The 25,791-nt window shown below is 44.4% G+C and overlaps 1 protein-coding gene across 1 annotated transcript; it reads left to right on the top strand.

Annotated features, from left to right (window-relative positions):
- Positions 1 to 792: 792 nt before the first annotated feature.
- On the top strand, positions 793 to 25,129 carry LOC137423173 (zinc finger protein 862). The gene is made up of 5 exons (XM_068110048.2): positions 793 to 917; positions 4,716 to 4,769; positions 4,906 to 4,956; positions 5,443 to 5,496; positions 20,654 to 25,129. Exons 1-5 carry the CDS (start codon positions 851 to 853, stop codon positions 23,221 to 23,223), a joined length of 2,796 nt encoding a protein of 931 aa, XP_067966149.2. The 5' UTR covers positions 793 to 850; the 3' UTR covers positions 23,224 to 25,129.
- The last annotated feature ends 662 nt before the right edge of the window (positions 25,130 to 25,791 follow it).

The raw sequence follows: 25,791 nt of genomic DNA, 5'->3' as shown, positions 1-25,791 counted from the left end.
TGGCTGATGGTGATGGCTGTTGGTCATGGTGATGGTGATGGCTGATGGCTGTTGGTGATGGCAATGGCTGATGGTGATGGCTGTTGATGATGGCAATGGCCGTTGGTGATGGTAATGGCTGATCTTGATGGTAATGGTGATGGCTGATGGTGATGGCGATGGTGATGGTGATGGCTGTTGGTGATGGTGATGGTGATGGCAATGGGTGATGGTGATGGTGATGGTGATGGTGATGGTGATGGCTATTGGTGACGGTGATGGCAATGGCTGTTGGTGATGGTGATGGCTGATGGTGATGGGTGATGGGTGATGGGTGATGGGTGATAGTGATGGGTGATGGTGATGGCTGATGGATAATGATGATGGGTGATGGTGATGGCTGATGGATAATGATGATGGGTGATGGCTGATGGTGATGGGTGATGGGTGATGGGTGATAGTGATGGGTGATGGTGATGGCTGATGGATAATGGTGATGGCTGATGGCTGATGGGTAATGGGGTTGGGTGATGGGTGATGGTGATGGCTGATGGCTGATGGGTAATGGGGTTGGGTGATGGGTGATGGCTGATTGTGACATAGCTAATGGTGATGGGTGATGGCTGATGGCTGATGGGTAATGGGGTTGGGTGATGGGTGATGGTGATAGAGGAATAATGTTCGGGTTTAGTGTGGAGGAAGTCCAGCGCTATTTTTTTTTTTGTTTGGGATGAAGCACAATACTTAAACCTCGTGCAGTTATCCTATGGAAAAATAACAATAGAAATTGTTATCGATTTACGGTTTGTAGGCGGGGCCTGCGAGCGTGTTCCGGTTGTGGGGACGAGCGTACGGGCTTTGTGCGCGAGAGATGGATATTGTAAAAGTAGAACACGAAAACCCATTCGAGGCGCAAGATACAGAAAGTGAACATTCAGGTGAGTGATTCGTTCACTCGAGCGCGGCTGATGAGACAGAGAGAGATATCGAAATGCAGTTTGAGTCTATAAATCGGTGAGATGAAATTTTGTCATGGATTAACTATCACACAGTGGTGGTGTGACGAAGTACACGCTGATTCCATGTGTGTTTTTTAAAGTTATCGCGGTATGTGAAGTTGCATGTGGTTCCGCTAATCCCGCCAAAGGCAAAGGGTACGTACGGGACGATAATTAATTAATACTCTCACGAAAAACGGACGTTCCCTCCTCACTTTCCTCTCATCTCTTAAACTTAAAGTCAAACCCTCTCCTCGCCTCTCCCAAGGATTCTCATGTCATTTTAAACCCTCTTCTCTCCCAAATCCTCTCATCTTCCAAATCCTCTCAGCTCCCAAAACCTCCCCTCTCATGCACCAAGCCCTCCCCTCTCATCCACCAAGCCCTCCCCTCTCATCCACCAAGTCCTCCCCTCTCATCTACCAACCCTCCCCTCTCATCTACCAAGCCCTCCCCTCTCATCTACCAAGCCCTCCCCTCTCATCCACCAAGCCCTCCCCTCTCATCCACCAAGCCCTCCCCTCTCATGCACCAAGCCCTCCCCTCTCATCCACCAAGCCCTCCCCTCTCATCTACCAAGCCCTCCCCTCTCATCTACCAAGCCCTCCCCTCTCATCTACCAAGCCCTCCCCTCTCATCCACCAAGCCCTCCCCTCTCATCTACCAAGCCCTCCCCTCTCATCCACCAAGCCCTCCCCTCTCATCCACCAATCCCTCCCCTCTCATCCACCAATCCCTCCCCTCTCATCCACCAAGCCCTCCCCTCTCATCCACTAAGCCCTCCCCTCTCATCTACCAAGCCCTCCCCTCTCATCTCCCAAGCCGTTCCCTCTCATCCACCAAGCCCTCCCCTCTCATCTCCCAAGCCCTCCCCTCTCATCTCCAAAGCCCTCCCCTCTCATCCACCAAGCCCTCACCTCTCATCTACCAAGCCCTCCCCTCTCATCTACCAAGCCCTCCCCTCTCATCTACCAAGCCCTCCCCTCTCATCTACCAAGCCCTCCCCTCTCATCTCCCAAGCCCTCCCCTCTCATCTCCCAAGCCCTCCCCTCTCATCTCCCAAGTCCTCCCCTATCATCCACCAAGCCCTCCCCTCTCATCTACCAAGCCCTCCCCTCATCTACCAAGCCCTCCCCTCTCATCTACCAAGCCCTCCCCTCTCATCTACCAAGCCCTCTCCTCTCATCTACCAAGCCCTCCCTCTCATCTACCAAGCCCTCCCCTCCCCTCTCATCTACCAAGCCCTCCCCTCTCATCCACCAAGCCCTCCCCTCTCATCTCCCAAACCCTCCCCTCTCATCTACCAAACCCTCCCCTCTCATCTACCAAGCCCTCCCCTCTCATCTACCAAGCCCTCCCCTCTAATCTCCCAAGCCCTCCCCTCTAATCTCCCAAGCCCTCCCCTCTAATCTCCCAAGCCCTCCCCTCTAATCTCCCAAGCCCTTCCCTCTAATCTCCCAAGCCCTTCCCTCTAATCTCCCAAGCCCGCCCCTCTCATCTACCAAGCCCTCTCCTCTCATCTACCAAGCCCTCCCCTCTCATCTACCAAGCCCTCCCCTCTCATCTACCAAGCCCTCCCCTCTCATCCACCAAGCCCTCCCCTCTCATCTCCCAAGCCCTCCCCTCTCATCTACCAAGCCCTCCCCTCTCATCTACCAAGCCCTCCCATCTCATCTACCAAGCCCTCCCCTCTCCTCTACCAAGCCCTCCCCTCTCATCCACCAAGCCATCCCCTCTCATCTACCAAGCCCTCCCCTCCCCTCTCATCTCCCAAGCCCTCCCCTCTCATCTCCCAAGCCCTCCCCTCTCATCTCCCAAGCCCTCCCCTCTCATCTCCCAAGCCCTCCCCTCTCATCTCCCAAGCCCTCCCCTCATCTCCCAAGCCCTCCCCTCTCATCTCCCAAGCCCTCCCCTCTCATCTCCCAAGCCCTCCTCTCTCATTCCCAAGCCCTCTCCTCTCATCTCTCAAATCCTCTCCTCTCATCTCTCAAATCCTCTCCTCTCATCTCTCAAATCCTCTCCTCTAATCTACCAAACTTTCTACTTTATTCTCCCTCTTTTCAACCCTCGTCCATCCTTTCAACCCTCGTCCATCCTCTTTCCAACCCTCATCCATCCTCTTTCCAACACCTCTACAGCCCTACATCCTCTTTCTAACCCTCCTCCATCCTCTTTCCAACCATCCTCCATCCTCTTTCCAACCCTCCTCCATCCTCTTTCCAACCCTCCTCCATCTTCTTTCCAATCCTCTATCCTCTTTCCAACCCTCCTCCATCCTCTTTATGTGCACACTTCCGCCAGGCTGAACAGTTTACGTTTTGCATCCTACTGATATAGGATCTGCATCTGAACCTTAACCAAAATCTAATCAACTTTTCACCTTCCCAGCTCATCCAACCAAGTATTGTCATAACCCGTCCACAACTTTTGATTGTCCACGTCCTTTCTTCAGGAGGGGAGAAAGAGAAGGAAGGGTGGAAGGCAGAGAGAGAAATGAGGGAGGAGAGAAGATGGGAGAGTGGAGGGGGAAAGGGGGAGAGAGGAGGGAGGGGGCAAGGAGGGGTGAGGTAGTGAGGAGGTGGAGGAGCAGGGAGCAGGGAGGAGGAAGAGAGGGAGAGAGGACAGAGGAGAGAGAAAGAAAGAGAGAGAAAGAGAGAGAGAGAAAGAAAGAGAGAGAAAGAGTGGAGCGGGAGTGAGGGAGGGGGAGGGGATGATCCGTCTGTCTCCTCCATAACTCCAAAACCATAAAAACAAAATGGAGCTCTGTCTACTGTAACGCCATAGCTTGCAAAAGCAGCCTGAATAGTGTTCACCAATCGCTAGATATGGTAAATTTTGTCAGATTTCACTCCATATTTGGACATTATTTAGTCCACAGCATCCAATCCTCATATCCGAATCCAGATTTTGATGATATGCTTCAATTATGTAATGATGATCGTGTTTCCAAGGCAAGGCACGTTTGAGTAGGACGAAACAAAATGGCGGCATAAGAACCCAGCGAGGTGCAGTGGGCTGACCAAGATGGCGGGCCCTCATATTGGTGCACCACCACATTGTTTTTTTTTCCTATGAGCACCTTGTCAATCATCTTCAAAAAAGGTGTTATGACACACCCAAACACCCAGTTTTCATCCTTGCAATCTGTTGGAGGTCCAGGTGAATGCATGCAAAGTTTGGGGCCGCTAGGTTTCATGGTTTTGGAGTTATGGTGGAGGCAGACGGATGGACGAACGTACGGATACTGCCTTTTATTATTATAGATGTTTTTGGGCGCTATCTCTCAATGATGAAGAATCACTTTAAAAATTATATTTTCTGGATCCTCACCAAAATTGAATCAATTGGTCCTTGTCACACCATCCTGTCCTGTCCAACCTGTCCACCAAGTTTCATCCAAATCCGTCCAAAACTTTTTGAAATACCATGCTATATTGAATATCATTTTTGGCCCCATCTTTCAATGCTAAAGAATCGCTGAAAAAAAATTATTGTATCTGGATCTTCATCCAGAATCTAATCAATTTGTCCTTTTCACACACCAACATGCCCACCAAGTTTCATACAAACTCATCCATAAAGTTTTGAGATATTTTGCTCACAAGCAGACATACAAACAAGCAGGGATGAAAACTAAAACTCCGTCCACATTTGGTGGCGGAGATAATAACGAATGTATACATTCATTCTGCTCATCCACATCCAAATTTATAATGGATTCTTAATGTTATTTTGCAGAATTGTACAACATCAAGGTTGAACCTGAAACGTTGGAAACCATCGAATCGGAAGGTAAGATGTGCTCTTATCTTCCAGGCCACTTGTAGGGAGTTTTGGCTTTTGTCGCAGTCCCGCAGCTTTGCAAATACAGTGGGGTATGCTTTTGAAGTACCATATGTCAAAGGTTAATCGTGATCTCTCTGTGTAGGTCATATTGTGAAGGTCGAACCCGATGATTGGGAGGCAATGGATACCGCAGGTAATGAGGAAATGATTTATCAGGAAAAAAAACAATTGTTCTTTTATTTTACATTTCCACTTCCATTTGGTTCCTTCCTCGTTTTTACGCCTCCGTCGCCGGAGGCATTGTATTTTTGGGTTGTCTGTCCGTCCGTGTGTCCGTGATAGGGTTTTGCTACCCCGATAACTTAAGAACTAAGTCAAACTTGGAAGAAGTATTATAATAATCAAAGATGAACTGATTAGATTATGGGGTCAAGAGGTCAAAGGCCAGAGGTCCCATCAGGTAAAAATTCTGTTACCGAGCTAACTTGTGAACCAGCGATGGGGTTTTGACCAAACTTGTTATAAGTACACATTATGATGCATGAGAACAGCTGAAATGAGTTAAATCAAACTTGGTATAAGTATGTATGATGATGTGGGTGGAGGCATATCGGTTGACGTTGCGACGTTGAAGAGTGCCGTTGTTTCTTATTTATTTTTAAATGTGCCATTTCTGCAGATCCCATCGTGAAGATTGAACCAGCACCATGGGAAAATCTTGATTCAAAAGATGGTGAGATTTTTTTTTAAAGTTGCATTACCTTTTTGTTGTGGTTTGTTGAGGTATACAGTAGCACGTCATTTGTCCGACAGGATGGTGGAGAGGAAGCACACGAGCCTCTGAGCTGACTAGCCGGGGCTCGATTCTCGACCTGACTATAAACTGCATTTTTTGGTGTTATAGATCCCACTGTGTCTATTGTCAAGAGTAGGCTAGCTATTCCTAACACCCTGAACAAACTACAAATTCCTGCCTTAACGACCTCCAGTCAAACCTAAGGTCTAGCCAGCAGATTTTTGAATGCTCGTCTACCTCCTGCGGCCAACCCCAAGATAAGATGGGATTAATTGGGGCCACTAAAGAAGTAGTTCGTAGACAATAGCACATTGTTTAGGGTCATACTAAACACCGCGCGGAGACGCCCAAAGATGCCCGGAGAAACGTTTTTTTATTTTTTATTATTATTATAGCAAATGAACACTTTTCTAGCAGTCGGAACTGCTGTTACGCTCAATTCCGCTGTTTAAATTTTGAAAATCGGTTCAGAATAAGAGTTTATAGAGCGTATCGCATTGAGCGGAAATACAATTCTCCGGGCGTCTCCGGACGATGTTTGTGCCTTTATTTAATTTCCGCTCAGAAGAGAAACAGGTTGAGATGGTTTGGTCATGTGTTGAGGAAGGATGAAATGACTGGTTGATAAGAGTGATGGAAATGAATGTAGAAGGAAGTAGAGGGCGGGGAAGACCGAGAAAGACTTGGCTAAAATGGTGGAAGAAGAAATGCGGCCAAGGGGGTTAACAAGGAGAGATGCAGAAAATAGGGCAAAATGGAGAAGATTGTCATGGGGACCGCAAGGCTAACCCCCGCTCTTGCAGGGAAAATGGCCTTAAAATGCATGTTGTGTTGTTGTTGACAGGGGTATATCCCCAACAGCATGCATATGATCGATCAAATAATTTATAAATAAATGGCTGGGGTCAAACGTTGGATCTGCAAAACAAAATTCTGTACCAGATTGAGGCTCTTAGAAGAGCAGTGACAGTGGAGCATGAACTGACTCTGTTGCAATAGTTGGGCACAATAAGCACCCAAATGAACAAAACAGGAAGAGAAGAGGAGAGGAGACAAAGTAATCTGCAAATATGAGCATTATACTAGGCAGGGCCATTGGGGGGTAAAAGCAATTGTGGGTAAGGATGGGGAAAGATGCAAGATCATGCAACACCTGCTGGAAGCTCTGGAGGGAAGAGTGCGATTATAACCTACTCAGGAAAGCAGTTCCACAAACAGGAGGAAAGAGGAACAATATAGGAGAGGTGTGTGCTGCGTTTTTTTTGGAAGCCGGAGCTCCAGCAGTTGTCAGCTGGTCTATCGCCAGCTACTCGCCAAATGTTCCTTTTCACAAAATAAAAAGCATTAAAAATATTCCTGCACTGCTTCCCGAAGTTCTGGCAGTGATAGCTTGATTTCAGCCCCCCCATTCATCCAACACATACAAATTCTGCCTCTTCCTCTTCTTCCCTCAACCATACCCAGCACGGTTGATTTCTCGATCGTACTTTCATTTTCCACATCCATGATGTGTCCAAGGTATTAAAATTTATGTTTTAGCATCAGTTCTTCTAATGTACAGTGCCTTCAGAAAGTATTTATACCACTTGATTTTTTTTCACATTTTGTTGTTCAGCCTGAATTTAAAATAGATGAAATGAAAATTTTTTGTCACTGATCTACACAAATTACCGCATAATGACAAAGTAAAACATGTTTTTAGAAATTTTTGCAAATTTATTGAAAATGAAATACAGAAATATCTAATTTACTAAGCATTCAGCCCTTTCAGTCAATACTGCATATAAGCGCCTTTGGCAGCTATTACAGCTTCAAGTCTTCTTGGGTGTGTCTGTATCAGCTTTGCATATCTGGATTTGGGGAGTTTCTCCCATTCTTCCTTGCAGATTTGCTCCAGCTCTGTCAAGTTGGATGGGGAGTGTTGGTGAACAGCAATCCTCAATTATTTCCACAGATTCTCAATGGGATTAAAGTCTGGGCTTTGGCTGGGCCAATCAAGGACTTTCACATTCTTGTTCTGAAACCATTCCAGTGTTGCTTTGGTTTTATTCTTGGGATCATTGTCCTATTGGAACGTAAATGTTTGCCACAGTCGAAGGTCTTTTGCACTCTTAAGCAGGTTTTCCACAAGGATTTGCCTATATTTAGCTCCATTCATTGTTCCCTCTATCCTACCAAGTCTCTCAGTCCCTGTCGCTGAAAAGCATCCCCATAGCATGTTGCTGCCACCACCATGCTTCACGGTAGGAATGGTGTTCGATGGGTGATGTGCTGTGCTCGGTTTCCGCCAGATCTATAGCTTTGCATTCAGGCCAAAGAGTTAATTTTTCATCTCGTCAGATCACGCAATATTTTGCCTCATGCTCTCAGAGTCTTTCACATGCTTTTTGCAAACTCCAGGCGTGCTGTCATCTACCTTTTTCTCAGGAGTGGCTTCCATCTGGCTACTCTCCCATAAAGCCTACATTGGTGAAGTGCAGCAGAAACTGTTGTCCTTTCGGCAGGTTCTCCTGCTAAGGAACTCATCTCAGCTAAGGAACTCTGTAGTTCTGTCAGAATGGTCATCGGGTTCTTGGTCACCTCCCTGACCAGAGTCCTTCTTGCCTGGTTACTCAGTTTGGTTGGATAACCTGCTCTAGGAAGAGTCTGGGTAGTTCCATATTTTTTCCCTTTCCTAATGATGGAGGTCGCTGTGATCTATGCCTCCTCACAATTCTATTTCGGAGTTATATGGACAGTTCCTTGGACTTCACAGTGGAGTTTCTGCTCTGGCATGCACTGTCAAGTGTGGGACCTCATGTAGAAAGTTGTGTTTCCTTCTAAATCATGTCCAGTCAATTAAATTGGCCACAGGTGGACTTGTGTCAAGTTGTAGATCTCAAGGATGATGCTATAAAGTCCTATAAACCTCAAGGATGTGTTACGTGCTCCTCCCCGACCCCCTGGTCGCGGTGTACCTCTGAGCCCCGAGAAGAGTCACGGCAGAAAAATGTGTTATTCTGTGTCAAAAATCAATGGTGAAACCACACCAATTGTTACTAACAAACAAATATTGTATTAAAAATCACACAAGAATAACAGTACAGCAATGATAGCAATCAAAAGAACAATCAACATATATATTATGATGGTACCATCAGCTAATATCAGGTAACTCACTGTGCTCCAAGTGAGTGAAAAAAGAACATTCCCCAATGTCACTATATTCCCGTCTTCGAGCTCAAGTTGATCCCCTCCAGCGATCGTCAGAAAGATGTCGAATCCAAACCCGAATCCCGTTCAGATGACAGGCCCAGTCACGCCGCCAAAACTGCACAAAGGTGTACGCGGCCAAAGCGGCAGAAAAGGGTCATGCGGCCAACAGCTGCGAAAAGGCGCACTCAAGGTGACTGGGAAATTCACCCCCTCGGGTATGAATGTTTTACCGCTCCAAATCGGCGAACCTCAGGTTTGTCTTCAAAAGTCACGTTGCACACACATACACGTCCCAGATAGACGTCTGAATGGTGAAAACGGCTGACGCGAAGCAAAGACCTTTCGTGATGAGCAAAGCGCGCGAGTCAAAATGGCCGACGGCTCGTACTTGAGACGTAATGACCCAACGATGATTCCTCGGAATCCAACGCCAAACCTGACACGCAGGTTGATCAGTCACAGCGATAACAACCCTATCGCAGGAATCCCTTTCCAGGAAACCCAAAGTTCACTCGTGACTCTTGCTCGACAACGTTCGCTCAGGACGAAGAAACGACTCGCTTCTTCTCCGACTTCACTCGCTCCGCCTCCTTTCTCCTCGTCTTCATCCGGTTTTCGTCCGGTTCCCGATCCGGTTTCCGTCTGGTTCCCGATCCGGTTTCCTGTTTCTTTTAACATTAACTTTTAACTTTTGAAACTAGAAATATCTATTCCCTTTAAATGACAACAATAATAATACATGGAATCGGAAATATTTACAGTGGATGCAAACCACCACAACGGAAGTGACGAATCCGTAACAGATGATTAAAGTAAATTGTTGCACCTGAGATCAATTTGGAGTGTCATAACAAAGGGGTTGAATACTTATTGACTGACACAAGACATTTCAGCTTTTCATTTTTAATTATTTAGTCAAAATTTCTATCAAAAATTGCACTTTGACATTAAGGGGTATTTATTGTTTGGATCATTGACAAAAAAATCTTGATGTAATTCATTTAAAATTTAGGCTGTAACACAACAAAATGTGAAAAAAGTCAAGGGGTGTGAATACTTTCTGAACGCACTGGTTACAAACAAAATAAAGTTACACAGCCACCCAACAGACATGTCCATTACACAGCACCTCCATCCATCCATCGACTCAAACTGCCATTTAAATATTCAAACTGTCATCCACAACCGATTCCACCACGCTGCACTGCACCTAGCAACCACCAACCAATCACATTAATGCTAACTTGTAATACATTTTATACATTTTATTTTCTACCCAAATACCTCCTTATTTAATATTTATATAAAATGCAATGTGATAGGAACTTGTTTCCATGAAAACCAACCAAACTTAAACAAAAAGTGACGATGGAGTCAAAAGACATTCATTCTCACAAGACCTTTCTCAAGCAATCAGCCAAATATCCTCTATTTAACATGATGGAAAATACCTTCTCAGCACGTTCCACAAAATCATCCTTCACTGAACAAATTCTTGCAAATCTAAGTAACTGAGTTGAGAAGACATTGTAACCCATTTTAAATGGTACATTGCTACCTGAAAAGGTGTACAAGACTACAGGGGAACTGAAATCATCAACTTTATGATACCCACTTGTACTAAAGCCATTCTGTCCAACTCTAACTAACACGTCCAGATATACAGCAACTGCACAATCATTACCACTCTTGTTTGCAATCAGACTATCTGAATAAAACTTGTAAAGTAGTTTATCAAAAAAGTTTTTGTTAACCACACAAATATCATCCATGTAATGACACGTACGAGACAATATTTTAGCTAGTCCGAATTTTTTCTCCTTTATCAGTTTTTGCATAAATGAAAATTCACAGAAAATAAGAAAAATGTCCACTAGTAGGGGGCTGCATTTCCCACCCATGGGAATACCTTTAACCTGTTGAAACTTTATCCCACAAATGTATTAAAGAAAAGAAAATTAACAGCATCCTTAAACTTCTGCTTATCAAAAAAACTTGAGTATTTATTTTTGGAAAAGAATGTTGCATCAAACCTGACACACAAAAACTTATTAAAAGAGCTAAAAACCTTGTCAATTACTTTGAAGAGTGAATTCCTTACAAGTGCTAAATCCAAATTTGTATATAAAAGTCGAAAAATCAAAAACCGAAACTGATTTGATATTGAGGCATCTAATTGGTTCATGAGTTATCAAACAGAGTGACCACTATATTCATCATGGGTGTGTGTCTGTCTGTCCGCAGCATAACTACCCGATGATATCATCTGATCTTGATGAAACTTGGGTGGGAGGTTGATATTGGTTCACGAGTTATCAAGTGACCACTATATTTGTCGTGTGTGTGTGTGTGTGTGTGTGTGTGTGTGTGTGTGTGTGTGTGTGTGTGTGTGTGTGTGTGTGTGTGTGTGTGTGTGTGTGTGTGTGTCCCCGTCCGCGTGTGTGTGTGTGTGTCCGTCCGCAGCATAACAACCCAATGATATCATCCGGTCTTGATGAAACTTGGGTGGGAGGTTGATATCATGATCTAGTTGTGTCCTGCCTGGAGTGGGCGTATTGTGCCCATTGTGGGCGGAGCCACGCCCGAAAAAGATGTCTTTTTAGGGGGTAATCAATTTCAAGCTACATCTTCTCTGAGGGAGTTGGTGGAATCTGACAGGGGTTTCGATATTTAGTTAGGCCAATGTTATGTGTCCAGCCCCACGGAGCTCGATTTTTCATTTTCGCCCCAAAGGTCAAGGTCACAAGGTCACGAAATTTAGAAAAGTCGATTTTTGATGGTTTTATTACATTGTTCGCTTCCTGATGGGGTGAAATGTCGTACATGATCTGATATTATCACATACATAATGAAATACAAGTTTTCCAACAAATTTCAGAATCCTCGACCTTTGACCATTGAAGGTCACAAAGGTCAAAGTTTCAAAGTTGTCGGAATCGAACCGTATTTTCGGTATTGTGTAGCTAACAACATGCATTTTAAAGGCCATTTTCCCTACTGGAGCGGGGGTTAGCCTTGCGGTCCCCATGACAATCTTCTCCATTTTGCCCTATTTTCTGCATCTCTCCTTCTTAACCCCCTTGCCCGCATTTCTTCTTCCACCATCTTTAGCCAAGTCTTTCTTGGTCTTCCCTGTCCTCTACTTCCTTCTACATTCATTTCCATCACTCTTCTCAACCAGTCACTTTCATCCTTCCTCAACACATGACCAAACCATCTCCATCTGTTCCTCTTCACAGCATCAATCACAGGCTCTATTCCCATCATCTTTCGCAATTCATCATTTGTCTTCCTCTCTCTCAACGATACTCCGCACATCCGTCGAACCATTCACATTTCCACCCTTTCCAACCTTCGTTGCTGCTCTACGTTCATTACCCATGTCTCGCTCCCATAAATCATAACACTTCTCACACATGCAGCATACACCTTTCCCTTCAGCTTCAACGACACTCCCCTCATCATCAGCACGCCACTCAGTTCCCGAAACTTCTTCCATGCACATCTCACTCCAGCAACCGTTGCCGAGTCTGATCCACCTTCTCCATTCAGCATGTCTCCGAGGTAGCAAAATGTTTTCACACCTTCCAGCTTCACGCCGTCTCCAAGATCCAACTCAACATTTCCTCCATCTGCAGCTCCCTCTGTGCACACCTTACATTTGAATGTAGCTGCCACACTGGTTAATGACCCTCTCAGACCACTACATTTTTGATGAACCCACTCAGCGCACATTGTACATTGAATGGAGTTCACTCCGACACCCTTCCTACACACAGCACAGGGCCACTTCCCAGTTCTTTCCACCTCACCACATGCTTTACCACTTGCCATCACCTTCGTCTTTCCGATATTCACCTTCAGGCCTTTTGTCTCCATACATTCCTTCCACTTGTTCATCTTTTCCTTCAGTCCATCCATACTTTCCGCAATCAACACCAGATCATCTGCATACAACAACTCCAACTCCTTCGTCCTTACAGCTATGCGCGCTCTTTTGTACATTGCCATCACTACTCTGATCAACCATTCCTCCACTCCTAACTTCCTCAATGCCCATGTCAATACTTTGCGTGGAACCCTATTGAATGCTTTCTCCAGATCAACAAACCCAAGAAACAACTTCTTCCTCTTCTCCATGTACTTCTCCTGCAACTGCCTCAAAATGAAAAGCGCGTCTGTCATTCCTCTTCCTGGCATAAATCCAAACTGCATTTCGTTGATCTTCACTTTCTTCCTTATCCTCCTCTCCAACACCCTTTCCAATACCTTCATTCCATGCTCAAATAACTTTATCGCTCGGTTCGAGCCACACTCCAGAGGGTCACCTTTCCCCTTGTATAGAGGGACGAGGGTAATCAGTTCCCAATCCACTGGAATGCGGCCTTCTTTCACCACCAGATTACAGATCTCTGTCATTCTCTTCACACCCCAACTTCCTGCTGCCTTCAACATATCTCCCACAACTCCCGTCGGCCCTCCCGCTTTTCCACTCTCCATTGCTTTTATCGCTTCCTCAACTTCCTTCTGAGTTATCTTCTCTGCCGGTCCTAAAACTGGGTTACTCTCTATGTTGCCATCCCATTCATTCTCTGTATTCAACAGCATTTCCATATATCTTTTCCATCTTCCTTTAATTCCATCTGGGTTGACAACGATTTGTCCCACTTCATCCTTCAAGCAACTCACCCCCATCACATCACACCTCTCTTTCGCTATCTGCTTTGCAATCCTGAATACTGCTTTCTGACCCTCTTCCGAATCCAAGCGTTCTCCGAACATTTTCCTACATGCCTCCTGCGCCTTTGCTACCTCTTTCTTTGCAGCCTTCCTGGCTGCCTTATAACTTTCATGCTCTGCTGTTTCTGCTCCCATACCCTTCGCCTTCTGCCGCTCCTTGAACTTCTTCCTCTTCTCGTCAATCCTCTTTCCAACTTCATCATCCCACCACCATGTTTCCGAGTGCCTCGGTGGTCCTTTTGTCCATCCACATACCTCACCAACGGCTCCCAACAGACTAGCTTTCATTGACATCCAACCACTTTCAAGCTCAACCACATCATCCTCTACCCTACTCAGCCTCTCTTTTAATGCCTCCCTTACTATCACCTCTTTCAACCTCCACACCTTCATTCTCGGTTGGTACTTCACCCGCCGAGCTCTCCTCGCACCTTTCACCCTTATGTCGCAGACAACCAAGTGGTGCTGTGAAACAGCCTCCTCCCCCGGGATCACCTTTGTGTCCCGGAGGTGCCCCCTATCTCGCCTACGCACCATCAGGTAGTCAACGGTTGTCGACCCACCTGACGTGTATGTAACAAGCTTATTATCCTCTTTCTGGAACTGAGTATTACAAATCAACAAATCAGCTCCATCAGCAAACTCCAAAATCCTTTCACCTTCTCCATTTCTCACACCATATCCGTAACCCCCATGAACTCCCTCAAAACCATCCATACTCCTTCCCACATGTCCATTTAGGTCTCCTCCCACCACAACAACTTCCTCATCTTTCACGTTTTCCATCAGCTTCTCTATCGCACACCAGAACTTGTCCTTCTCTTCATCGCTTCGACCAACCTGCGGAGCATATCCCGAGATGACGTTCACCAAGAGCTTTCCAATCATCATTTTCACCATCATCAATCTATCACTCACTCTAGTCACACTCACCACACTGTCTACAAACTCCTCAGAAAACAGGACACCAACACCATTCACGCCCTCCAGGCACCCTTGCCACATAAACTTGTATTTCTGTCCCTGTCTACCCTTCACCATTCTCACACCACTTCCCTTCCATCTCATCTCTTGCACACAACATATGTCCACTCTTCTTCTGACCAATACTTCCACCACTTCTCCTGATCTCCCTGTCATTGTCCCTACATTCCATGTCCCAAACCTCAGAAACCGATCTCCACTTCGGGCTGTACCCTGCCCATATGTAGTTGTAATTGTCATGGTTCTCTTTTTGAGGCAATATTTTTATGGCCGGATGCCCTTCCTGACGCCAACCCTCTTAGTCGTCTCTTACGACACGCAGGGATACGGTGTACCTATTCTAACCAGGGTACACACTGGGAGCTAAGCTAACTAACCTCATAACTTATTATACATTATTTTCTATCTCATTTCAATGTCAGTAACCTTCGTTTTGACATTTATGGGCCTGGCCTGTCGGGGCCTGTTTCGGTTATAGTCCGTCCTTTGTCATTGAATACCGCTCGCTCGCTTGCTCGTGAACCATCGTCGTCTCCTGACTTGTCATGATCTAGTTGTGTCCTGCCTAGAGTGGGCGATTTGCGCCCATTGTGGGCAGAGCTACACCCGAAAAAGATGTCTTTAGGGGGTAATCTATTTCAAGCTACATCTTCTCCGAGGGGTTTGGTGGAATCTGACAGGGGTTTCGATATTTGGTTAGGCCAATGTCATGTGTCTAGCCCCACGGAACTCGATTTTTCATTTTCGCGTCAAGGTCATAAGGTCACAAAATTTTGAAAAGTCGATTTTTTTATGGTTTTATTACATTGTTCGCTTCCTGATAGGGTGAAATGTCGTACATGATCTTATATTATGACATACATCATGAAATACAAGTTTTCCAACAAATTTCAGAATCTTTGACCTTTGAAGGTCACAAAGGTCATATTTTCAAAGTTGTCGGAATGGAACCGAATTTTCGGTATTGTGTAGCTAACTAACCTCATAACTGATTATACATTATTTTCTATCTCATTTCTTGGCCAGTAACCTTCGTTTTGACATTTCAAGGTGACAAAGGTCAAATTTGCAAAGTTGTCGGAATCGAACCGAATCTTCGGTATTGTGTAGCTAACTAGTCTCATAACAGATAATACATTCCTATTTATATATTTTCAATGTCGGTTTTGACCTTTGTCATTGAATACCGCTCGCTCGTGAACCATCGTCGTCTCCTGACTTGTTGGTTCACGAGTTATCAAACAGAGTGACCCCTATGTCCGCAGCATAACTACCCGATGATATCATCTGATCTTGATGAAACTTGGGTGGGAGTTTGATATCATGATCTAGTTGTGTCCTGCCTGGAGTGGGCGTATTGCGCCCATTGTGGGCGGAGCCACGCCCGAAAAAGATGTCTTTTTCGGGGGTAATCGAGTTGAAGCTACATCTTCTCCGAGGGAGTTGGGGGAAGCTGACAGGGGTTTCAGTATTTGGTTAGGCCAATGTCATGTGTCTAGTCCCACGGAGCTGGATTTTTCATTTTCGCCCCAGGGTCAAGGTCACAACCACAACAACAACAACATGCATTTTAAGGCCATTTTCCCTGCTAGAGCGGGGGTTAGCCTTGCGGTCCCCATGGCAATCTTCTCCATTTTTGCCCTATTTTCTGCATCTCTCCTTGCAAACCCCCTTGCCCGCATTTCTTCTTCCACCATCTTTAGCCAAGTCTTTCTCGGTCTGCCCCGTGCTCTACTTCCTTCCACATTGATTTCCATCACTCTTCTCAACCAGTCACTTTCATCCTTCCTCAACACATGACCAAACCATCTCAACCTGTTCCTCTTCACAGCATCAATCACAGGCTCTATTCCCATCATCTTTCGCAATTCATCATTTGTCTTCCTCTCTCTCAACGATACTCCGCACATCCACCGAACCATTCACATTTCCACCCTTTCCAGCCTTCGTTGCTGCTCTACGTTCATTACCCATGTCTCGCTCCCATAAATCATAACACTTCTCACACATGCAGCATACACCTTTCCCTTCAGCTTCAACGACACTCCCCTCCTCATCAGCACGCCACTCAGTTCCCGAAACTTCTTCCATGCACATCTCACTCTAGCAACCGTTGCCGAGTCTGATCCACCTTCTCCATTCAGCATGTCTCCGAGGTAGCAAAATGTTTTCACACCTTCCAGCTTCACGCCGTCTCCAAGATCCAACTCAACATTTCCTCCATCTGCAGCTCCCTCTGTGCACACCTTACATTTGAATGTAGCTGCCACACTGGTTAATGACCCTCTCAGACCATGACATTTTTGATGAACCAACTCAGCGCACATTGTACATTGAATGGAGTTCACACTGACACCCTTCCTGCACACAGCACATGGCCACTTCCCAGTTCTTTCTACCTCACCACTGCTTTACCACTTGCCATCACCTTCGTCTTTCCAATATTCACCTTCAGACCTTTTGTCTCCATGCATTCCTTCCACTTGTTCATCTTTTCCTTCAGTCCATCCATACTTTCCGCAATCAACACCAGATCATCTGCATACAACAACTCCCACGGTAAACCCTCCTTTACGTTCTGAGCCAGCACCTCCATCACAGCTACAAATAGTAGTGGACTTCGTACCGACCCCTGATGCACTCCCACCTTCACCTCAAACTCACCACTGTTCCCGTCCTTCGTCCTTACAGCTGTGCGTGCTCTTTTGTACATTGCCATGACTACTCTGATCAACCAATTCACAAGGTCACAAAATTTAGAAAAGGCTTTTTGATGGTTTTATTACATTGTTCGCTTCCTGATAGGGTGAAATGTCATACATGATCTTATATTATCACATACATCATGAAATACAAGTTTTCCAACAAATTTCAGAATCTTCGACCTTTGACCGTTGAAGTTCACAAAGGTCAAATTTTCAAAGTTGTCGGAATCGAACCGAATTTTCGGTATTGTGTAGCTAACTAACCTCATAACTGATTATGCATTCTTTTATATCTCATTTCAAGGTCGGTAACCTTCGTTTTGACATTTCCAGGCCAGCACCACACACAATTACTTACAGCTGGCTCTTAAAGGCCTGCGCACACAGCGCATTGGGGCCCTTTGTAAATAGGCATGTACACCGCATGTCCGGGGCCGACACCTGCCACGTGGGCCCCCGATCCCCCAGTCCGGGCCTATTTCGGTTATAGTTCGTCCTTTGTCATTGAATACCGCTCGCTCGTTAACCATCGTCGTCTCCTGTCTTGTCCTATCTAAAAACTCTAAAGTAGAATTAATGCTCCAATGTTAATATGAATGTTAACTAATTAATGTTAACACCAGAATTCTTCTCAAATGCCAAACAATATTTCCTGAACTGTTCCCAAACAACTTTTAAGCCTGAGTTAACTATAACCGATAACTGTTTGGTGGTACATTGCCTGGCACCAGCTATAAACCTATACTTGTACGGGGTCTTATGAAGTTTGGGGATCCAGAAAAGCAGAGGAATACAAACATTTACCTCTTTACATTTAATATTGAAATTATTAATTAAAACTTCCTTATGTTCAGAAATAATATTCTGGAGCGACTTATGGCAAGGAACATTTGTGCTATTTCCTCTACTAGTGAAAGTAACCAGACCAATGCCCAACTCTCTTAATAAATCCTCCACATACAACTTTTTACAAACCACAACAAAATTATTAGCAGCCTTATCCGCTGGAGCTATGACGTATCTATCATGCAGATCCCGAATATCTTTACGAACACTCGGCTTGTTCAACACTGGTTTAGACCGACCCAGTGAAAGCAAGCCCCAATTACTAAAAACTTAATCCTATTTTCCAGGACTTCCACAACTCTGTTAAACCATGCATTGAAACTGTTTACTGATAACTTAAACTTGGTGCACATTCTGTTAACAAAATTAGAGACAGAATCTACAATTGAAGACCTAATGCAGCTCCAAGGTCCAGTTACTGGTTCTCCCTATATTTTGCTCCCATTATCAGCCTGGTGTTGGCTTAGCGGTTAGGGTGCCGGCTTGGGATCCTAGGATCCTGGGTTCGAATCCCGGTCGATCGCTAAATTAACACCAGGGGGGTTGACTCAGCCTGTTATCCTTCCGAGGTCAGCAAATTGAGTACCAGCTTGCTGGGATGAATGATCCCGGTGTGTACCCCGGTTTAGAATAGGTACACCGTATCCCTGCGCATCATAAGAGGCGACTAAGGGTTGGCGCCAGGAAGGGCATCCGGCCATAAAAACATTGCCTCAAACAGGGAACCATGATTGTCATGGGGCCCGCAAGGCTAACCCTTGCTCTAGCGGGGAAAATGGCCTTAAAACGCTCATTCATTCATTCATATCATCAGATCCCTAATTTCACTATTACTAATAATATTCAAATCCCCAAAAACTATGTGTCCACAAGGACCATACAAAAAAGGGGAAGATGTACATGCCCAGTCAGTCTCTCAATATGTCCTTCACCATATCTATACTAAGAGTTTTAAGAAATTTACTGTAATCGAATAAGTATTGTCCTATGGTTTTAGTGAAGGTGAAATAAATCTTTAATGGGGCTCGCATCCAAACTAACACATCCGCCAAACAAACACATCCGCCAAACAAACACATCCGCCAAACAAACACATGCGCCAAACTAACACATCTGCCAAAGAAACACGTGCGCCAAACAAAGACATCCACCAAACTAAGACATCCGCCAAACTAACACATCCGCCAAACTAACACATCCGCCAAACTAACACATCTGCCAAAGAAACGTGTGCCAAACGAAGACATCCACCAAACTAAGACATCCACCAAACTAACACATCCGCCAAACAAACACATGCGCCAAACTAACATCTGCCAAACTAACACATGCGCCAAACTAACAAATCCGCCAAACTAAGACATCCGCCAAACTAAGACATCCGCCAAACTAAGACATCCGCCAAACTAAGACATCCGCCAAACTAAGACATCCGCCAAACTAAGACATCCGCCAAACTAAGACATCCGCCAAACTAAGACATCCGCCAAACTAAGACATCCGCCAAACTAAGACATCCGCCAAACTAAGACATCCGCCAAACTAAGACATCCGCCAAACTAAGACATCCGCCAAACTAAGACATCCGCCAAACTAAGACATCCGCCAAACTAAGACATCCGCCAAACTAAGACATCCGCCAAACTAAGACATCCGCCAAACTAAGACATCCGCCAAACTAAGACATCCGCCAAACTAAGACATCCGCCAAACTAAGACATCCGCCAAACTAAGACATCCGCCAAACTAAGACATCCGCCAAACTAAGACATCCGCCAAACTAAGACATCCGCCAAACTAAGACATCCGCCAAACTAAGACATCCGCCAAACTAAGACATCCGCCAAACTAAGACATCCGCCAAACTAAGACATCCGCCAAACTAAGACATCCGCCAAACTAAGACATCCGCCAAACTAAGACATCCGCCAAACTAAGACATCCGCCAAACTAAGACATCCGCCAAACTAAGACATCCGCCAAACTAAGACATCCGCCAAACTAAGACATCCGCCAAACTAAGACATCCGCCAAACTAAGACATCCGCCAAACTAAGACATCCGCCAAACTAAGACATCCGCCAAACTAAGACATCCGCCAAACTAAGACATCCGCCAAACTAAGACATCCGCCAAACTAAGACATCCGCCAAACTAAGACATCCGCCAAACTAAGACATCCGCCAAACTAAGACATCCGCCAAACTAAGACATCCGCCAAACTAAGACATCCGCCAAACTAAGACATCCGCCAAACAAAGCTTTATCGGGTAATAAATTCTCTATACTAGTATCCCTAAAAATATAATGAAATCGAAGCTTATCTACCTGTTTACTAGAAGTAAGAACCCTGCTACAAAAAGCTTCAATCAAAAACAAACATGTCATCTGAATAAACATAATATACAGCCATGTGAGTTTTCTTGGATATTTAAAAGCCATGTTTCTTCTCATCTGTTCATCTCATGAATAATTTGAAACGCAGGTTCCAACGTTTTAAAAAAGTGGTAGGTCCATGAGTAGGTCTTGTAGAAAATAATCTATTTCCAAAGAAAATACATCATAAAAGACTATTGGTGGACGAGTTGGTTTCCATTGAAATCAATTTTTTTTTTTTCCCCCAGCTGAACCACATCATGATCCCACACCCCCATCTACAACCAGGGATGCGCCTGTTCCCATACCAACCAATATTTGTGAGGATGATGCATCTACAGCCAGTGATGGAGCCAACAGTCCTGTACCTACCAAATTAATGGAGAACAAGTTTGGGTTTGTCAGTCAAACTGCAAAATCACTCACCTGGTCCTCTGAGCCAAAAGATACAGCTCTCATGATAAAGGCTTTCTTTGGTCAGAGGGACATGGTTCATTCGTCCATTTTGTGCTGTGGAAATAATTGCAGGACTGTAAGTAAAGCAGAACTGCAGCGTCTCACAGGAACCAAGGAGCGTTTTCAACATAATTGGTTATTTCAAAAAGAACTTGCCTGTTGCCCTAAAACTGGATATCGCTGGCTCGTGTATGTTGAACGTGAAGGGATGTTTTGCCTACTTTGCCGCAAACATGATACTGCAAATGCTCAGAAGAAAACTAAGGAGTTTAACTCTGTCCCAGCTTTTCGATTGAAGCGCAAATCGGTAGAGGAACATGCAAATTCGAGCATGCACCAAGAGGCAGTAACCAAAGAGCTTCTCAGCCGTAGGTCAATGTTCCACAACGAATGCATTCATGAAGAGCACACAAAACAAGAAGTGTACCAGAAGGGTTTTCAGACTCTTTATTGGGTTGCTAAAGAAGAGATCGGTAACAAAAAATTCACTCATCTTTTGGATCTTATGGAACAAGTAGGACTGACTGATTTGAAGCACTTTCAGCACAGGTTTGGTGGTTCTGTCGGGGAAATGTTAATGGTTCTTGGGCGGACTATAAAAGCACAAATCGTCGGTGAAGTGCAAAAGGCCAGGAGCTTTGGCCTTTTACTTGAGGAAGTTTGTGACGTCACTGAAACAGCGCAGTTGGTTACCTTTGTGCAGTTTGTCGATAAATCTGATAAAGTCAAAGTGAATTTCCTTTCAGCTGATGACTTGTTGCTGGAGTCTACTTCAGCAAATGCCGAAACGATGAAGACAGTTATCCTCCAGCAACTCAGAACCTGCGGCTTGGATATCCAGCAAGTGAGTGGCCTTGCATCTGACGGTGCCAGTGTCATGTTGGGTAAAAGGAATGGCCTGACTGCTAAGCTTCAAGCAGTGTCTGAGACTATATTGTCAGTTCACTGCATCTGCCAAAGACTGGCCCTCACATGTGGAGATGCGAACGATGACGTTTCGTACATACAGACGGTGGACAACATTCTTATGAACTTGCGGTTTTTCTTCAACAACTCGGCAAAGAAAGCGGCAGCTTTTGCAAAAGCGGTCGAAACTTCATCTCAGATCAATTCCATTGCAACTGAACAAGGAGCAAGAAAGCGGAAGAAACTTCAGAAAGCGGTCAAAGCACGATGGTTGTCTCCCCAAAATTCTATCACAGGTGTTTATGAAAATTACCATGCGCTCACACTGGCACTACGCCAATTCATAGAAGAAGGTGACCCTACAGCTATGGGGCTACTGGCACAAATAGGAACGATTCAGTTTCTCTCGGCAGTGTATCTGCTGTCAACAGTTTTGCCTATCCTCGGCCATTTCAGCAGGATATTTCAAAAGGGAAATATTTCATTTGCATCCATTAGTCCAGCCATCAATTTTACTCTGGCTTCACTGAAAAATCTCGCAAATGAACAGAAGCCTTTGAAGCAACTCAAAGCTGATCTCTCTGAGGGAGGAAGACTTGCATCATGTGGCATCCCAACATTAACTGAAAGCGGTGGGCAGCAACTTGCTAACCTGACAGAGAAATATGTTTTGGCTCTGACCGAAAACATAAACAACCGCTTTCAGAATAGCCTTGAAGTGCTGACTGCTTTTAGGATTTTTGATCCTACTGCTGTCCCAGAAATGTCCACAGAAGAGTTCAAAGAATATGGCCTGGAAGATGTTAGGGTTCTTGGTAAACACTACTTTCTGACGTCTGAGGAAAAACAAAAGAAAGATAAAATAGAAGAATTGGAGTGTGAGTGGAAAAAGTTCAAGTACCACCTCTTAACATTGAAGAAGAAGATTCTCACAGAGTTTCTAAATCCCCCAATAATGGGCAAAAATCTCGTTACCCAGTCTCCGACTGAATGGCTTTTGGAGAAGATCCTTTCCATGCGCAGTACCTACGAGAATTTCATGCCAATGCTTGTCCAAATCATGAAAGTGTGTCTATCCCTTCCCATAGGCAACACATGGCCAGAAAGAGGTGCATCTGCTGTTATAAGAGTCAGAATGAGGCCAAGAAACAGAATCAGGCGAGACGTGTTGGAGTCACTCCTCCACATATCCATAAATGGACCAAATTTCAGTAATTCTGGTGAGCTTATTACTGACGCAGCACACCGATGGGAGAAGCTGAAGGACAGGAGGAATTTAATACCATCAAGAAGAGGCCAGGTAGTCCATACCAGTCCAGTAGCCAGTGTTGATGCAACAATAGGCAGTTTTATGGAGATAGACTCTTCCTTGGAACCAGAACAATTTGAAAGTGATAGTGACACTGCAGAGGATTCTTCAGAGTGTGAGCAGGACTCTGAGTGGGACTCACAGTAACAATCATGAAATGGGTTTATCCAATCCGATATCACATCTAAGATGCCAAACCTTTTGAGTGAAAAGACTTTCACTCGTCAAAAAACCAGAAACTTTTTACATTTGTTGGTATGACAACCAAACAAATAATTAATTATTCAAGTGAACTTTTTGTCGTTAATTGGAACTTTTTTGATACGGTTGTGAATGTGATCCTGACGGAAAGTTATTTTTTTGATGAAATCTGATTTCATGGTTAGCTTCCCCTCATTTATTGTTATGTACATGTACTGTGCCTTCAGAAAGTATTCACGCCCCTTCACTTTTTTATATTTTATTGTGCAACAGCCTGAATTTAAAATGGATTAAACTGAGATATTTTTGGCACTGATCTACACATAATGGCCCATAATGTGAAAGTGGAATCAAAAATTATTTATTTATTTTACAAATGAATTAAAAATGAAAAGCTCAAAAGTCTTGTCGGCAAGTATTCAATCCCTTTGCTATGACACACCAAATTGTGCTCAGGTGCATCCAATTTCTTTTGATAATCCTTCAGATGCCTTTGCAACTTGATTTGAGTCTACCTGTGGCCAATTCAATTGATTGGACATGATTTATAGAAAGAAACACAGCTTTCTATATAAGGTCCCACAGTTGACAGTGCATGTTAGAGCAGAGACTCTACCATGGGTTCCAAGGAACTGTCCGTAGAACTCTGATAGAATTGTGAGGAGGCATAGATCTGGGGAAGGGTATAAAGCAATTTATATAGTGTTGGGAATTCCCAAAAGCACAGTGAGTTCCATCATTAGGTAGAGCTGGCCATCCAACCAAACTGAGCAACCAGGCAAGAAGGGCCTTGGTCTGGGAGGTAACCAATAACTCAATCACCACTCTGAGAGAACTACAGAGTTCCTTGGCTGAGATGGGGAGAACCTGCCGGAAGGACAACATTTTATGCTGCACTTCACCAATCTATGCTTTATGGGAGAGTGGCCAGACGGAAGCCACTCCTGAGAAAATGGTACATGACAGCACGCTTTGACTTTGTAAAAAGGCACGTGAGAGACTGAGAACATGAAGCAAAAGATTATGTGGTCTGATGAGACAAAAATTGAACTCTGGCCTGAATGCAAAGCGCTATGTCTGGCGGAAACTGAGCACACCTCATCACCCATCTAACACCATCCCTACCATGAAGCATGGTGGTGGCAGCATCATGCTATGGTGATGTTTTTCAGCAGCAGGGGCTGGGAGACTACTTGTAAGGATAGAGGGGACAATGAATGGAGCAAAATACAGGCAAATCCTTGAGGAGAACCAGCTTCATTGGCCAAAAAACTCTGCAAAGAAGAATGAGAGAAACTCCCAAATCCATATGTGAAGCTCATACAGACATATCCAAGAAACTTGAAGATGTAATCACACCCAAAGGTGCTTCTATGAAGTATAAAAATTTCTAAAAACACTTTCACTTTGTCATTATGGGGTATTTTGTGTAGATTGATGACAAAAAAATCTCAATTTAAACCAATTTCTATTCAGGCTGTAACACAACAAAATGTAAAAATAGTCAATGTGTGAATACTTTCTGAAGGCACTGTATGTAGTTGCTGAGGCCACTTGATGGTCACAAAGAAATATGTTCGTGTTGCTGAAACTGTGGGGATATGACTGTATAGACTTCTTTTTTTTGTCTGGATGACTATTTTCTAACTGAATAATACAAATGCTTTTGACATTCACAGCGTCTGTCTCAAAAGCTTAATGTGAGATAAACAAGATGTCAGAAAAATGTGAACTATCTGCATTAAATGTGTGTGATGAAAAGGGCGATTCAAACATGGTCTCGGTTTCAATGTAATCCTCACTCAAGAGACCCGAATGTGTGTGTTTATCAAGTAAAGTTTGTGGGCTCCAATCTTGCCAAATGTTCTTCTGTTCTAAAGTCAATGACTGCTGTATAGAAGACAACTATAGTTTTCTTCTTGAGGGCAATCTTAAATAGATGATCTCAGTTTAAAACTGTTCACTGAACAAAGTTATGCAAGAAATTGGTCAAAACGTTTCCTTCATTGGATACCCCCAGGGATAACTGGATTTAAGGCCAAGATATGCTCAGACTGCCTCTCAGCACATCTCAGTTCCCAGTTTCCAGCCTGGAGGGAATTACTGGAAGAATGTGTGCATCCTATAATTGCTTGGGGTGGTCGGAGGACCGAGAAAGCAGAGCGTGCGTGACCGCAAGAGAGGTGGTTACAAAGAAAATGAGGCCACCGACCTCTCTGTGATTTAGCTTTTATGTGAAATCTCTGGGGAATATTATTTTAATAAGCTGGTGCAGTACTTTCATTCTTTCAAATAACTGCGAGGTGTATGCTCGTCAAATGACTATCTCTGAAAATGTTTGATTTTGGTATCATTCTTTAAGATGATGCTGTGGTTGTAATCAGTGCCTCATGCATGAATACCATATCATATTTTTCACTACTTTAATGGCAATAAATTAAGTCTTGCACTGTTATAGACTATTGTTATACAGTCTTGCACTGTTATACAAAAAAAACTAAAAAAAATTTTTAT

The sequence above is a fragment of the Myxine glutinosa genome, chromosome 1, assembly GCF_964187855.1.
Source record: "Myxine glutinosa chromosome 1, kmMyxGlut1.1, whole genome shotgun sequence".
Lineage (NCBI taxonomy): Eukaryota > Metazoa > Chordata > Myxini > Myxiniformes > Myxinidae > Myxine > Myxine glutinosa.
Note: the sequence above shows the minus strand (reverse complement) of the source record. Positions and strands in the feature narration are given on the sequence as shown.

Coding starts and splice junctions, on each gene's coding strand:
- LOC137423173 (XM_068110048.2), top strand. CDS start 851: ATGGATATTGTAAAAGTAGAACACGAAAACCCATTCGAGGCGCAAGAT. Junction 4,957..5,442: donor GGAGGCAATGGATACCGCAG/GTAATGAGGAAA, acceptor CCATTTCTGCAG/ATCCCATCGTGAAGATTGAA. Junction 5,497..20,653: donor AAATCTTGATTCAAAAGATG/GTGAGATTTTTT, acceptor TTTTTCCCCCAG/CTGAACCACATCATGATCCC.